A 13760-nucleotide genomic window follows, 5' to 3' on the forward strand; every position below is an offset into this window, starting at 1 on the left:
AATTGTTTTGCTTTCAACTCCCAAATAAGTATGAGGCAATGACTTGATGTGGTTCAGGTCCCCCCAGTCCTGGTAAATCATGACTGCAAACTCCTATGTGTGTGTATGCGTGTGTACATGCACACACATGCGTGCACACAAACAAGAGAGAGATTTTAAGATATTAAATAGATAGGAGAAGAGAGAGAAGAGTATTTGTCTTCATCCCTGTTTCCTAGTTCACTGCTGCTTCTCTAGGGCAGACTAAAGAAACTACTATTCCTCGTCTTTCAAAAGATGAGTCATCTGACCTTCTCCCCACCCAGTGTCAGAGGGACCCATCCTCATACCTAGGAGGAAGGAATGCTACACAGAGCAGCCAGAAAGAATCTGGCCAGGCAGGCCTTGCTGGGGTTTCTTATTAACTGTGCTTATGACTGTGCTTCGGCTTGTGTCATGAGACTGGAAGCTTGTGCACCCAGGATGGGCACGGAAGCTCCACACCACTTCCTCAATACCTCACCCTGTGCACCTCTTCACCTGCACCCTTTGTAATTCCTTTATAGTGAGTCAGTAAATGTGCTTACCTGAATTCTGTTAGCCTCTTGCACAAGTTAAACAAAGCCATAAAGGGAATCTGGGAGTGAAGTAAGTATGGGTGCATAGATTCTTTTTTATCTAGCACATTATTAAAGAAATCTATGCATCCATGGTTACTAAAAAGAAAATTCAGGTGGACAGAGGTCTCCTTGGCAGAGGAATGTCAACTCAATAAATGTCTAGGGCACAAATGAGAATGTCACCATTTGCTGAGAAATGCTGCAGGACAGAAACATCAGTGGGTGTTGTAAATATCACCCCACAGATTTGGTAAGAATCTGGCAGGCAGCTATCGCCTTCATTGAATGATCCAACTTGGCATTATCAGCAGTGCTCTGATAAGTACATACCAGCACTGATGTGGAATGCTTGCCAAAACTATTAAGCCTAAATGCAATCATGAGTGAGCACACAAATTCAAATTGAGAAGTTCATAAAATAACCTCTCTGCTCCTATGAAATATTAGTGTTAGAGAAGACACTTTAATCTGGGAACTGCCCCAGATTAAAGTAAGTGGAAAGAACAGAAGGATCACATATGCATGGTCCATGTTTGGATCCTAAACCCCAAATAAATATTGTCAAAATGATTAGGGAAGCTTAAATATGAAATAACTGTTGATAACTAAGAGTTGCTAGGGACTGAGGAAATAGATGAGTTCAAATCCCCAGAACCCACAAATAATAAAAAGCTCTGCATAGTCATGCAGACCTGCAAACCAAACATTAAGAAGGTAGAGATGGGTGACTTTCAGGAGCTTGTTGACCAGCTAACGTACCTCAAACAACAAGATGTCTTTTAAAATATAGGCAATAAAGACAGGTGATGCTCAGTGAGTGTGAGGGCAAACTGGTCTATATAGCAAGTTCCAGGCCATCTGATGATACATAGTGAGACCCTGTCTCAAAAAGGGAGGGGCTGTTTTCTTCAAGAGTTAATCAGTTTATTCCACTCTATTTTCTACTTTTGCTAATAATTCTTATTCTTACTGATGACCAAACTGCCTCTTTTGCCAGTAGGAGTCTCTGTGTGTTAGTTCTTGAGTCTTTTTAGTCTCTAGTAGGCTTGGAGAGCCTTACTGACTCCTGCTTCATTTAGTATGTTTACTGCCCCAGATCTTCAGCACCTGTTTGTCTTAGGTTCCTTCTAGAAGTAAGTAAAACTTGCTCGCTTTATAAATCTCCTTCCTGTCTCTGTATTGTCTGGCTTCTCATACTCCCATTTATTCCAGACACGGTAATAAGAAAGAGATAATTAAAAGAAAACTGTTTTATCCCACGTACTTTGGTTTCATTTGAGTCTTTAACGAAGAGTATGGGTTTTCTGTTGCTTATATAATTCTAAAAAACCAAAAGACCTACAGGCCACAGATGACAGAATGTGAGAAGGCTGTTGACCTGCCCTAAGCCGGAATGATTCTTTTGTCTTTGTGTGCTTTTCCAGGACCTGTACCCAGCTCTCAAAGGTGTAAGCACAGTTTTCCACTGTGCGTCACCCCCGTCAAACAGTAACAACAAGGAGCTCTTTTATAGAGTGAATTCCACTGGCACCAAGACTGTCATTGAAACCTGCAAAGAGGCTGGAGTTCAGGTAAGGGGAATGCTGCAGTGATGAGTATCAGAAACATGTGCTTGCTTCTTCAGAGCGAGGAGAGGAGGAGTAGTTCTTGTTACTGTCTTCCTGGGACCATCCAGGGTTGCCTTTTACATGTTGAGAAGATTCTAAAAATTAAGCCCTGGGGACCAGTTGATATCACAGAGGACCAGTTGGGGTTCTACTCTTCCAATTTAGATAGGCTATCTGAATGCTCAGGTAGACTAAGGCCTATTTGTCTTTGCTTAACAAACTATGAAATTTAGTCACTGTTTATTTTTTCTGTTAAAACAGCATGTACTTAAGGTTTTCAATGTTTTACCCTGTAACCATTTCATATATGCATTCAATGATACTAACTATATTCACTTCCTTGTCCAACCATTACCATTGTCCATCCCTAGTCACATAATAAGCAGCAGGGCTCCATTCTTCTGCCCCTCTGTAGCACGTAGCAGCCACCAGTCTCTGGCCATCTCCCTGATTACTTTAGGAAGCTCACATGAATCATTCAAACCATGTTTTAATTCTTTTACTTATGGTACAGTGTCTGTAAAGTCTGTCCACATTGGAGCATGTCAGAATTTCCTTCATTTTTCAAGCCTAATATTCCCCTTAGCCTTGGACCATAATGTCTTCCTTCATCCATCAATAGACATTTGTGGTGCTTTTACCTTGGAGCTGCTATGAATGGGGCCTGAAAATACCTCAGTCCTTGCTTTTAACTCTTTGTGGTCAGTACTCAAATATGGGATTCCGGAACCATAAGATAATTTTGTGCAGAACATTTGTTTAACAACCTTGCTTATATTTTCAAAGAGAAAAGAGGAAAGCACTGTTGCTTATATCTGATAGAAACCTATCATGACTTAGGCCTAAGGGCATACACATTTTAGCCTTGTATCAGCTTACAACAATGTTAGAAATCTGCTTCCTAGAATGACCCTAATGGAAGCCCAGCCTCTAGGTGCAGCATCTCACTTGCTTACAGTGCTATATGCCACAAATACTCTGAACTGAGTAAAAGGGTACTTCTAATAATTTTCCTGGGTACTTTTGGCCAGTTACCAGTAACCAACTGGCCCAGCAGGAATAGGTGAGAGGGGAGTTCTTCTGGATTCCCATTGGTTAAAATTCCCATCCACCAATCATATTTTTTTTTTTTTTTGGTTCTTTTTTTCGGAGCTGGGGACCGAACCCAGGGCCTTGTGCTTCCTAGGTAAGCGCTCTACCACTGAGCTAAATCCCCAGCCCCCCACCAATCATATTAATGCGTAAGCAGGAAGTAGAGAGAGATGGATGCCAGTATTCAGTAAGCTTCCTCCTTTCTTCCTGTGCAGGATCCTAGTCTATGATCCCCTGCACGGTGGCTTTCCCTCCATAATAGAAACCTCTGTGCAAGTGCCAAACAGACACATCCAGAGATGTATCTCCTAGATGATTTCAGACCAACTGTCATACTCAGCTGTGCTTTGCACTTGACAAGACACTTTGCCCTACTGCACTTGTCACTGTCACCTACTTTTCCTCTTCTTACGTAGCCATGAGGCTATTCACTACATGCACCTCCAGTATAAGGTATTGGCCTACACATGGGAGAACTTTAGAAGAGTGGTGTCACACTGAACGTGTCTTTCTGAAGCTTTTTCCCACCAATACTAAACTTTTGAGCTTTATACATCTTAATATATGTAGCTCTTGTTCATCCTCTGAGGAGGTAGATAGCTTGGTGTACAGGAGCAAAGAAATTGATGTAACGAACATTTTTTTCTCCAACAACCAAAACAAGTCTTTAATGCATTTTATCTCAAAGTTTTAAAATGTTACTTCCCATACTTCACATGCAGAGGATTTCTAAGGCCAAAGGCATCAAATCCTATTGAAACTGGAGTTACAAGAGGTTGAGAGCCATACCACATGGGTGTGGGGAACCAAGTCAGTTTCTCTTCAAGAGCACTAAGCACTCTTACCCACTGGAGAGCCATCTCCCCAACCCCTAATTTCCCTATATTTATTGTGAATTTAGCTAGTTTGCTAAACTGTTAACATTTTTCTATAGGCTTGCCAATGTTTTCTGTATAAGCATTTATTTTTTCATTCTTATCATCTACTAATGCAGCTGTTCTCAACTTGTAGGTTGTGACCCCTTAAGGTCACATATCAGATATCCTACATGTCACATATTTATATTATAATTTATAACAGTAGCAAAATTGCAGCTATGAAGTAGCAATGAAATAGTCTTATGGTTGAGGTTCACCACAACATGAGGAGCTGTATTAAAAAGTCACAACATTAGGAAGGTTGAGAACCACTGCGCTGATGATATTAATTTAGTTTCTTGTTTTCTTAAACATTATAATTTAGTGTTTGTCTTCTCCTACAACTGTGGCTACGACTTGTATAATTATGTACAATAAAAGAACTAAAGACCATAGCTAGCTGCTTTCCTTTCTTCCTTCCTTTATTTCATAGTGCTGCCGTGGACTGAACCTAGGGCCCTATACATGCCAGCTAGATGTTTGGCTCTACTAGTAAAGCATGACTGAAGTTATGTTTGTATGCATATGTATGTATTCACATGGCAAGATTGGTGTCAGACCAACCAGTAGAATTTTGCAGGCAGAAATTTCCCTAAAGGTTGGTGGCTCATCCTTCCCTCCACAGAGATGCTCTCCTATAGTGATCTACCATGAATGGTGTTCATTTTGATGTCTCCCTCAGACATCATAGGACAGAAAAAAATAAGATCTACTCTTTTAGATTGGAATACCATACTGTGTCTAGAGTTCCTATGGCTATAAAGGTGGTGATGTTTAGGTTATCTTAAAAGACATAAAAAGAAAAGATAATCCAGCAAGTGCCTTGGAAATGCCTTGTAGATAGGGCTGGCTATGCACTTTGAATAGCAATAATTCCTGACTTGTATTTTCCTTTGAATTTTTTTCTGTCAGAAACTCATTTTAACCAGCTCTGCCAGTGTTGTCTTTGAGGGTGTCGATATAAAAAATGGAACTGAAGACCTCCCTTATGCCATGAAGCCCATTGACTACTATACAGAGACCAAGATCTTGCAGGAAAGAGTATGTACTTTAAAGCTGGTTAAATGAGCAGATACCTCAAGTGTCTCCATTCATAAGAAAAATATCTATGAATATGGGAATGTTAGTATTTTGGGGCCCAAGCACCCAACATGAGATATAAATTCATGTGTGAAGTTAAATTTCAAGAAGATAGAATACCTTAATGTGGCCAGATACTGTTCTCGGTATTTTCTGGGAACTACTTCTTTTACATTTCATAATGATCTCAAATGGTAGGTTCTCTTTCTTTTTTTTTTTTCCAAATAGGTTCTCTTTCTTATCATCCAAATTACAAGAAAATATCCTGATTCACAGAGGGATCCAGAGTGTTTATCAGGGATCACATAGTTTCCACATGCTTGATTGTGGTGAGAACTGAGGTTTCGAGGACACTGGAGATCCTGTACTATAGACTGGACAGCTGTGGATTTGCATCTCTTAGCCTTTGTAGCACATACACTGTGGTTCTCTCTCCAGGCTGCTACTGATAAACTGAAGCTCTACACTGAACTGGCGTGGGTCTTACTGTTCTGCCTGTTTTCCCGTTCAGCTCAGAACAGGACACAGTCACATGGAAATCATAGCAGAGCCTGTTCTCAGCTAATTAAGAGAAACTTCCTAAACTACATATGGCCTTCGGCTCCATGTAACTAGGCTTAAGGAAGACCAATGCCTACAATGAGCTTCCTGAGAATTAGCTCAGAAGCCCTGTGCAACTGAGGTACTGGGCTTCCAAGCTGCAACTGAGTAAGCTCATGACCTCCAGATGGAAGCCTGGCCTCAAGTCATGAATGTGTCACTGGCATGGACTTTTAGGTACTCAGCTAGAAGTCTGAAAAACTGGAGGTGACTCCAACAGCAACATAATCTTGTTTTCCAGATCACTTTAAACCTTCATCATCATCATCATCATCATCATCATCATCATCAGTCATCTTTAGGATTAATCTAGAAAGTCTTCAAATAACATTCTCTTTAGCACTAGAGATAGCTATGACAAAGGCCACTTGAGGGCTTGCTCATTCTCTTCAGCACCTATATACATATTTTGCCACCTTGTTTTTACTAATATAACACCATTTGGGAAATTACTTACGAGGCAAAATCTGTTTCTTCATATAGTCATGCATCATAAGGATGGAGCCATGTTCAGAAAAATACATATTGGGTGACTTATCATTGTGGTAACATAGAGTATACCTGAAAAATTCTGACAGCTATGGGACCTCTGGCAATATGAGACCACCAATATGTGTCTTTGTGTGTATATGTGTGTCTACATGATAACGGAGGTATGTGGATATATGTATGTTTGTATTGAGGCAGGTATCTTCTGGAATGTTGTCTACCTCCTTTGAGACAAGGTCATTCATTGACCAGTTAGACTAAACTAAACTGGTCCAGTAAGCTCCAGGTATCTTCCTGTGTCTGTCTCCATAGCCGTGGCATTATAAGCTTGCACCTCCACACATTTTGACATGGGTTCTGGGGATCAAACTCATGTCCTTGTGCTTGCAAAGTAAAAGGTTTGTGGACTGAGCCAGCTTCCCAACTCTATGTGTCTGTTGTCGACTAAACTGTTTGTTACATGGTGCATGAGTATGCTTGAGGCTTTGCACATGCCACTGAATTCAGGAGCTCTTTGGTGGTAGCGGCCTTCTTGGAGGTTCAAGACTACTTCATTAAGTAGAGCTCTCAGACACTTTCCAGCAATTGAGGAAGCCAGGATACACCCAACCTGAGCTTTATGATTTCATCCTAGCAAGTGTTAGCCAGTTTTCTCCTGCATTGTTGGTTTTTCATGGACAGATGGGATAGAGTTATAGTATGCTGTCCCAAGGCAGACAACTGTCCAATGGCCTGCACACACACCAAATATGTCATCAGTCTGTCTCCTAATGGGAAGTACTCCACACATAGTAAGGTACTGTCTTAGCTCAGGAAAAGTCTTACAGTGGCTCCTTTCTCTCCTGCTTTCTTTCAGGCAGTACTGGATGCCAACGACCCTAAGAAGAATTTTTTAACTGCAGCCATTCGTCCTCATGGCATATTTGGCCCAAGAGATCCCCAGTTGGTCCCAGTCTTAATTGATGCAGCTAGAAAAGGCAAAATGAAGTTCATGATTGGGTAAGTCCACTCCCTTTGCTCTCTGTCCCCTTCTGACTGTGTGATCACACATACAAAAAATAATTTGAGAGTTCCAAGAATATAACTGTCTGAGTCTATTCAGGCTTCTTTAACAAGATAGTATAGTCTGAGTAGCATCACAAATAGGAGTAACTCACAGATCACAGTTCTGGAGACTGAGAAGTTCAAGATCAGCTGTCAGCAAAATTGGTATCTGCTAAGAGGACTTAGCAGTGTCTGCTAAGGACTATCTAGTCCTCTTACCTGCTGTGTATCTTTATGTGGCTCCTATTCCTGAGGGCATGTTCTAATTTCCCTGTAAAGTTTCCACCTCACAACACCAGTACATTGGGGATTAGATTCTAACAAGAATATTAAGGGAACACAAACATTCAGACCATACATGTGAGCTTCTCTGCTGTCTTCCATGTTGATTTTCTGGGAGTACTATATCAAATTCCCAGTTCTTAAAACAACAAAAATTGATTCTCAGTTATGGAAAACAGAAGCTTCTCCTGGCTGCTGTGAGGAACCCACAGGCCACTGGACTTGTCTTTGCTGTTCCTTGCATGCCACTATATCACTCCTACCTCTGCCTGCCTCTGATAAAGACTTCTACTCTAGTCTTACCATAAATGATTTCATCTGCAAAGACCCCATTTCAACATACAGTCACTCCACAATTTCCAGAATGGTGTAAGCTTTTCTTCTCTTTTTTCTTTGTTTTGTTTTGTTTGCAACAGGATTTCTCTATGTGGCCTCGACTGTCCTGGAACTTTTTCTGTACACCAGGCCGGCCCCAAACTTAGAGATCCTCCTGCCTTTGCCTCCTGAGTGCTGGGATTAAAGGCATGCACTGCTACACCCAGTGCCTCTTCCTTTGCATTTCTTTCTTCCTCTTTGTCCTTGTGTCATATCCTGTACTAACTAAATCTCACTGATCCCCTGATTTAAAACTTTGAGGGATTACAGAGGCCATGCTAGAAAACTGGAAATCCATTAACTGGGTGTATCCTGGGCAAGTGTTCAAGATATATACCCCAAATCTAAGCCTAAGAAGACACACTGGTGTTGGTCCTGCTGGGACATGCAGGACACCACACTCTCATATTCAGTATTTTACTGCCCCCAAGGGCCCCAGTAATTCTGCATGGCCACGTTTCCTTACCTGTTACAATCACCTGTTAACTAACTGTACCAGAGGCAGGGACTGTTCAGGTAGAAGTGGGTTAGTCTATTGAATATCTCAGTGCCGGGACTTTGTGGGGCCAGCATCCAGCCACTCAGCACAACTGAAATGCTTTTGTGTACCCACAGAAATGGGAAGAACCTGGTGGACTTCACCTTCGTGGAGAATGTAGTTCATGGACACATCTTAGCAGCTGAGCACCTCTCTCGAGATGCAGGTCTGGGTGGGAAGGTAAGACACTTGCTTCTCTCAGCACTTCAGGATCCAATGGGAAGTTCTGTATCATAGCAGTATCACATTACTTTGGAGCTGACAGCCAGAATGGACCTAAGCCTCAGGTTTTTTTTTTCTCCAGAGCACCCATGCTCACTCCAGGCCTGGCCATATGTACATAGAGCAGATGTCTACTCCATGCTTTTCTCCTCCTTAGAGTCCAGATCTCCATCCCCCCGCCCCACATGTCTCATGTTGCTCAGACCTGACACTCCTCTAGCAAGTGATGCATATGAACTACCTGACATTTGGCATCCGGAAGTCAGCAGAGTTGAAAGAATCTACTCTGTTCCTCCCACCTTGCCTCCTAAATCTCGATATTGGCTCTGAGTGTTTAGTACTCTTTTCTCCCCCTGAACATTTGCCTCCTAAATCTCGATATTGGCTCTGAGTGCTTAGTACTCTTTTCTCCCCCTGAACATTTGCCTCCTAAATCTCGATATTGGCTCTGAGTGCTTAGTACTCTTTTCTCCCCCTGAACATTTGCCTCCTAAATCTCCATATTAGCTCTGAGTGCTTAGTACTCTTTTCTCCCCCTGAACATTTGCCTCCTAAATCTCGATATTGGCTCTGAGTGCTTAGTACTCTCTTCTCCCCCTGAACATTTGCCTCCTAAATCTCCATATTAGCTCTGAGTGCTTATTACTCTTTTCTCCCCCTGAACATTTTCCACTTTCCCATGTATAACTTTGGGGATAGTTGGAAATGGGATGGGTATAGCTTTTGGTTTAAAAGATCTAATACAGATCTTACATACAAAGATAAAACCAAATGTAACTTACTAAGTGCAGACTAAACTTCATATAAAGTCCTGGCCTTTTTATAGAATTTATATCACCTCCCCTCTTTGCCCTTAAACACTGTCCATTCTGAGGGTCTAAGACAGATACATTGCCAAAGCTAGGCATGTGATGCCTGATAACACAACCTCACCATTTAGTGCCCCTGCAAAAGAGATAGGGCAAGCAAGACAGTATGCTCTTGCTTTCCCACAGAAAGAGTTGGAAGTGGAGCCAGCAGCTAGTTGAACTTAGGGACCCATGTGTGGCCCGTTCACTCCAGCAACTGTGCAGGGCTCTCTAACTTCATGTTCTTTTACCAGGCATTTCACATCACCAACGATGAGCCAATCCCTTTCTGGACGTTCCTGTCCCGCATTCTGACAGGCCTCAATTATGAGGCCCCCAAGTACCACATCCCCTACAGGGTGGCCTACTATCTTGCTTTCCTGCTATCTCTACTGGTAATGGTGCTCAGCCCTCTCATCCAAATCCAGACAACTTTTACACCATTTCGGGTGGCACTGGCTGGAACATTCCACTATTACAGTTGTGAGAAAGCCAAAAAGCTCATTGGGTACCGGCCACTGGTCACCATGGATGATGCTGTGGAAAGGACTGTGCAGAGTTTCCACCACCTGCGGAAGGACAAGTGAAGCTCCCCAGTGCCCTCACCAGTAACTTTCTCCTCTCTGTTCTAAAGAACCAATATCCCTAAGTGAGTTTCTTCTGAGCTGCATGCCCCTTGCTGGTTAGATGACAGCATACTTGACTCCCTCTATGATATTGGAGGTGACAACAACAGGAGACATTTCTCCCAGAATAGCATTGGACTTCTCAGGCAGACTCACAGTCTACTGTTTTGGTCTTTCTCTCTCCTCCCCCTACTTCTGTCTCCTGGGTTCATTATCAGAAAGATAATACTAAAGTGAAAGCTTTGTTTAAGGTCTTAAAAATTGAAGAAAATCAGAAATTGTAAAGACAGTAAGACTTCAGACATACATTTTATAAGATCACAGTACAATAGTTAGAAGTACTGATGAGTGTATTCCCAATCCCTGGTCCCTAAGGCTAAATCCACTGCTTGTTCCTTGCTCCCTCGTATACTCTCAAGGTCTCTTTCAAAGATGGTTGCAGTGTTTGTCTCCATTGTTTTTCCATAAAGTATTTCCATTTATCCACAGAATCTGGTGGTCTTTATTGCTCAGTGGTAATGCAATGCAATGGCACAGTGTGTGCTGTGTTAGCTGGTCAGCTCCTAATTCATAGGAGATGTTGGACTGCTTGGCAATAATCCAAAGAGAGTGGCCTCCTTCATTGCTATGATGTTTGAGTAGAAACTCCTCCATGAGATGGTGCAAAACAGGCTACAGACACCTTTGCAGCTCACTTCACAGAACATTATCAGGCCACCTTCTAAAGAGTACAGGCCACTAACAATCCAGCTATTTCTGTTCTCTGAACTCAGTCAAATGTATTCTTGAAAAATTCTAAGCTCTTCTTCATCACTCTTCAAAAGTAAGAAGATGATTGGAAGAAAATACAACAAGGAGATAAAAGTCATACAGTTTGTGCTGCTGGCTTATTAGCTCTGCATGGGGAGGGGCCATGGTAAGTTGCCAAGGCATTCAGATATAAATGTAATTAAGATGCCATGTTTGCTTGCAGTAATGAAGTTATAATCAGAAACTGCTAAAGTATGATAAAAACAGTGATTGTTTATGCACTTATGGAAGACAAAGTGAAGTGATGTGGTTTCTTCAGAACAGGTGATGCACTGAGGTCGGACCTTGAAGGATGGAGAGATGGTCACTGAGTGCATTTCTGACTAAAGATGTCAGTCTCATAGTCAGCAGCATGTGCTTCTTGGCTGTATACAACTTCAGTTCAGTAGAGGACACAAGTGGGAAAGCCAGCTTGGGAAGCAGTAGGACATTGGTCAGGCTAAAGAGGGAGGCAGGGAATAACCTTTACTCTGTAGATAAAGACAACCTGCGATGTTTCATACAATTAAAGATGTTCTCAATGGAGCGGAAAGATCAAGAAAATCCTCCTGAGTACTCTACATGGGAGACCAGAGAGTAACAGCATAACAATGAGTTAGAAATAGAAGTACACAGAAAGAAGATGCACCTCAGATGGTAACAAAGCTTGAGAGTTGCTCAGAACTGCTGGCTAAGAAGGCAATAGGGCAAGCTAACAAACCCTGAGACCCAAATGCCTTAAAACTCCCTCAAAAATGTTAACAGCACTTGGACCAAAAATGACCCTTGTCAATCTCAGGTGTCCAATGTGTTCTTCTTCCTTCTCCTTTGTAAGCCTTCTTGTCACTGTAACAAAATACCTGAAATAAACAATTTGAGAAAAGGAAATGTTCTTTAAAGAACTTAACTCCAGTTGGTTGGCTCTGTTGCTTTGGGACTGTGGTGCCCTATCTCATTCAAGGGTATAATCTCAAAGAACTAACTTCCTCCTGCTAGGCCACACCTGTTAAAGGATCTACCACTTCCATGGGATAGAGTCCAAACCTTCAACATTTAGGCCTGAAGAGAATATTCAAGACTCAAAACTATGGCTTTTGTTTATTTGTGTAGTCTACACATTTTCACCAGGTGCTCCTCTGAGCTTCTACAATGAGTACAACATAGATCCTGTCTGGCGTGGACATTGTCACAGGGTTATGCAACTAATATATAAAAGAAAACTGTTCAAAATTCCAAAATGGAAAATTGGGGCTAAAAATATGGCTCACTGGTAAAGAGCACGTGTTGGTCTTACATAGGACCCAGATCAGTTCCCAGCACCCACATAGTAACTCATAACTAACTGTCTGTAACTCCTGTTCCAAAAGATCTGACACTCTCACACAAACATACTTGCAGGCAAAATACCAATGTACATAAAATACAAATAAATTATTTAAAAAAGGGAAAGCACAGAATACCATGGGCAGGAGATGGTCCTGTGAATGAACCTAGTGCAGAGGGAACCTGGAACTAAGCATGGAAGCAGTGCCCCTTAGACCTAAAAGATCGAAGTGAGTTAATTAGAGAGAGACAGACCCTACATTCTCAGCTGCTCACACTTTCCCGGCATTCCTAACTCAGGCCCACTCACCCCCTACACCCTTTTGGAGGAAATGCAAGTACCAGGAAATTTCAGCCTTGGGCGTACCCCAAATATGCTTAACTGTGACTGAGGATAGACTTGGCAGTGTGTCTGCAAGTCCTGCAAATAGTTTCAACCACTGAAGTAGCCTCACCTCAGCCACTACAAGACACAACTTGATCTCATCACAGGCCCATGTCCTAGGGGTTACCCAACCTGTTGAATTTCTGATGACTGATGACCTATAGTAGCTGCCTAGAGCATGGAGCTTGGCCTCTGCATCTGCTGTGCAGTACTTTCTCTAGAGAATCAGGGCCAGGGAAAGGTACAGAAAGTTAATGCTCTATGTCTAATGGGGTAATCTCCCATTTCACTCCCTTTTCCCATCTCTAGGGCTGCTGACCTAGTTCTTCCTGGCTCATCTGTACCTGAGTCAGGTGTGCTGTGACAGCAAGCTGATCTGTCCCTCTTCTGATATACCAGACCTAAAAACAATTCTAGATTCCACCTCACTACTAACAATGCTTTAGCCGATCTCAATGTTCTCCCAGCCTACCTTTGCATTTCTATCATTAGGCTAACGTGTGTATTCCAGCACAACTGTGCTACCACTCTGATTCACGCCCTGTCATCCATGTACTTGCTCAGGTTGCCCTGCTTGCTGGCAGTGCATTTTTGTGGTCATTCCTTTCCTTTCCAGAATCCTCTCTGGTTCCCCAGCCTGTGGCTTTTGAACTTCACCTCATTTCATGTGTTCCTGCCTTTGCCTTCTCCTACTTCTGTCAGGCCAGAAGTTCTTTCAGGGACTGAGACAGCCAGTGTCCTGCCAGCACAGAGTAGCTGTCCATTAAGCACAGGTGATCTTTCCTGACTAGGTGTCCTAGGGGAACAGCAGGAAGCACAAAAGCCAGGCTTTAGTGGAGAAGAGCCCTAGTCCCAGCGTACATGCATGGGGTCTGCAACCTTTGAGTACCAAAAGTTACCCTTTCAGTATGTGTCTTTCACTAATGTGTCAGACAAGGCTGTGA

General features: G+C 42.4%; 1 protein-coding gene across 3 annotated transcripts in view; it reads left to right on the forward strand.

The window, feature by feature from the left end:
- The window catches only part of Nsdhl (NAD(P) dependent 3-beta-hydroxysteroid dehydrogenase NSDHL), a 30869-nt gene extending 20059 nt beyond the window's left edge, over positions 1-10810 (forward strand). For 2 of the 3 annotated variants that reach the window (XM_087599715.1, XM_087599716.1), the window contains 5 exons: positions 2024-2170; positions 5128-5256; positions 7241-7383; positions 8701-8803; positions 9948-10810. In XM_087599715.1, coding sequence (XP_087455841.1) covers positions 2024-2170; positions 5128-5256; positions 7241-7383; positions 8701-8803; positions 9948-10280 — 855 coding nt within the window. In that variant the 3' untranslated portion in view covers positions 10281-10810. The remainder of the gene's footprint in view (positions 1-2023; positions 2171-5127; positions 5257-7240; positions 7384-8700; positions 8804-9947) is intronic. The other variant, NM_001009399.1, reaches the window with a different exon arrangement.
- Positions 10811-13760: the final 2950 nt, after the last annotated feature.

The sequence above is a fragment of the Rattus norvegicus genome, chromosome X, assembly GCF_021556685.1.
Source record: "Rattus norvegicus strain SHRSP/BbbUtx chromosome X, alternate assembly SHRSP_T2T, whole genome shotgun sequence".
NCBI lineage: Eukaryota > Metazoa > Chordata > Mammalia > Rodentia > Muridae > Rattus > Rattus norvegicus.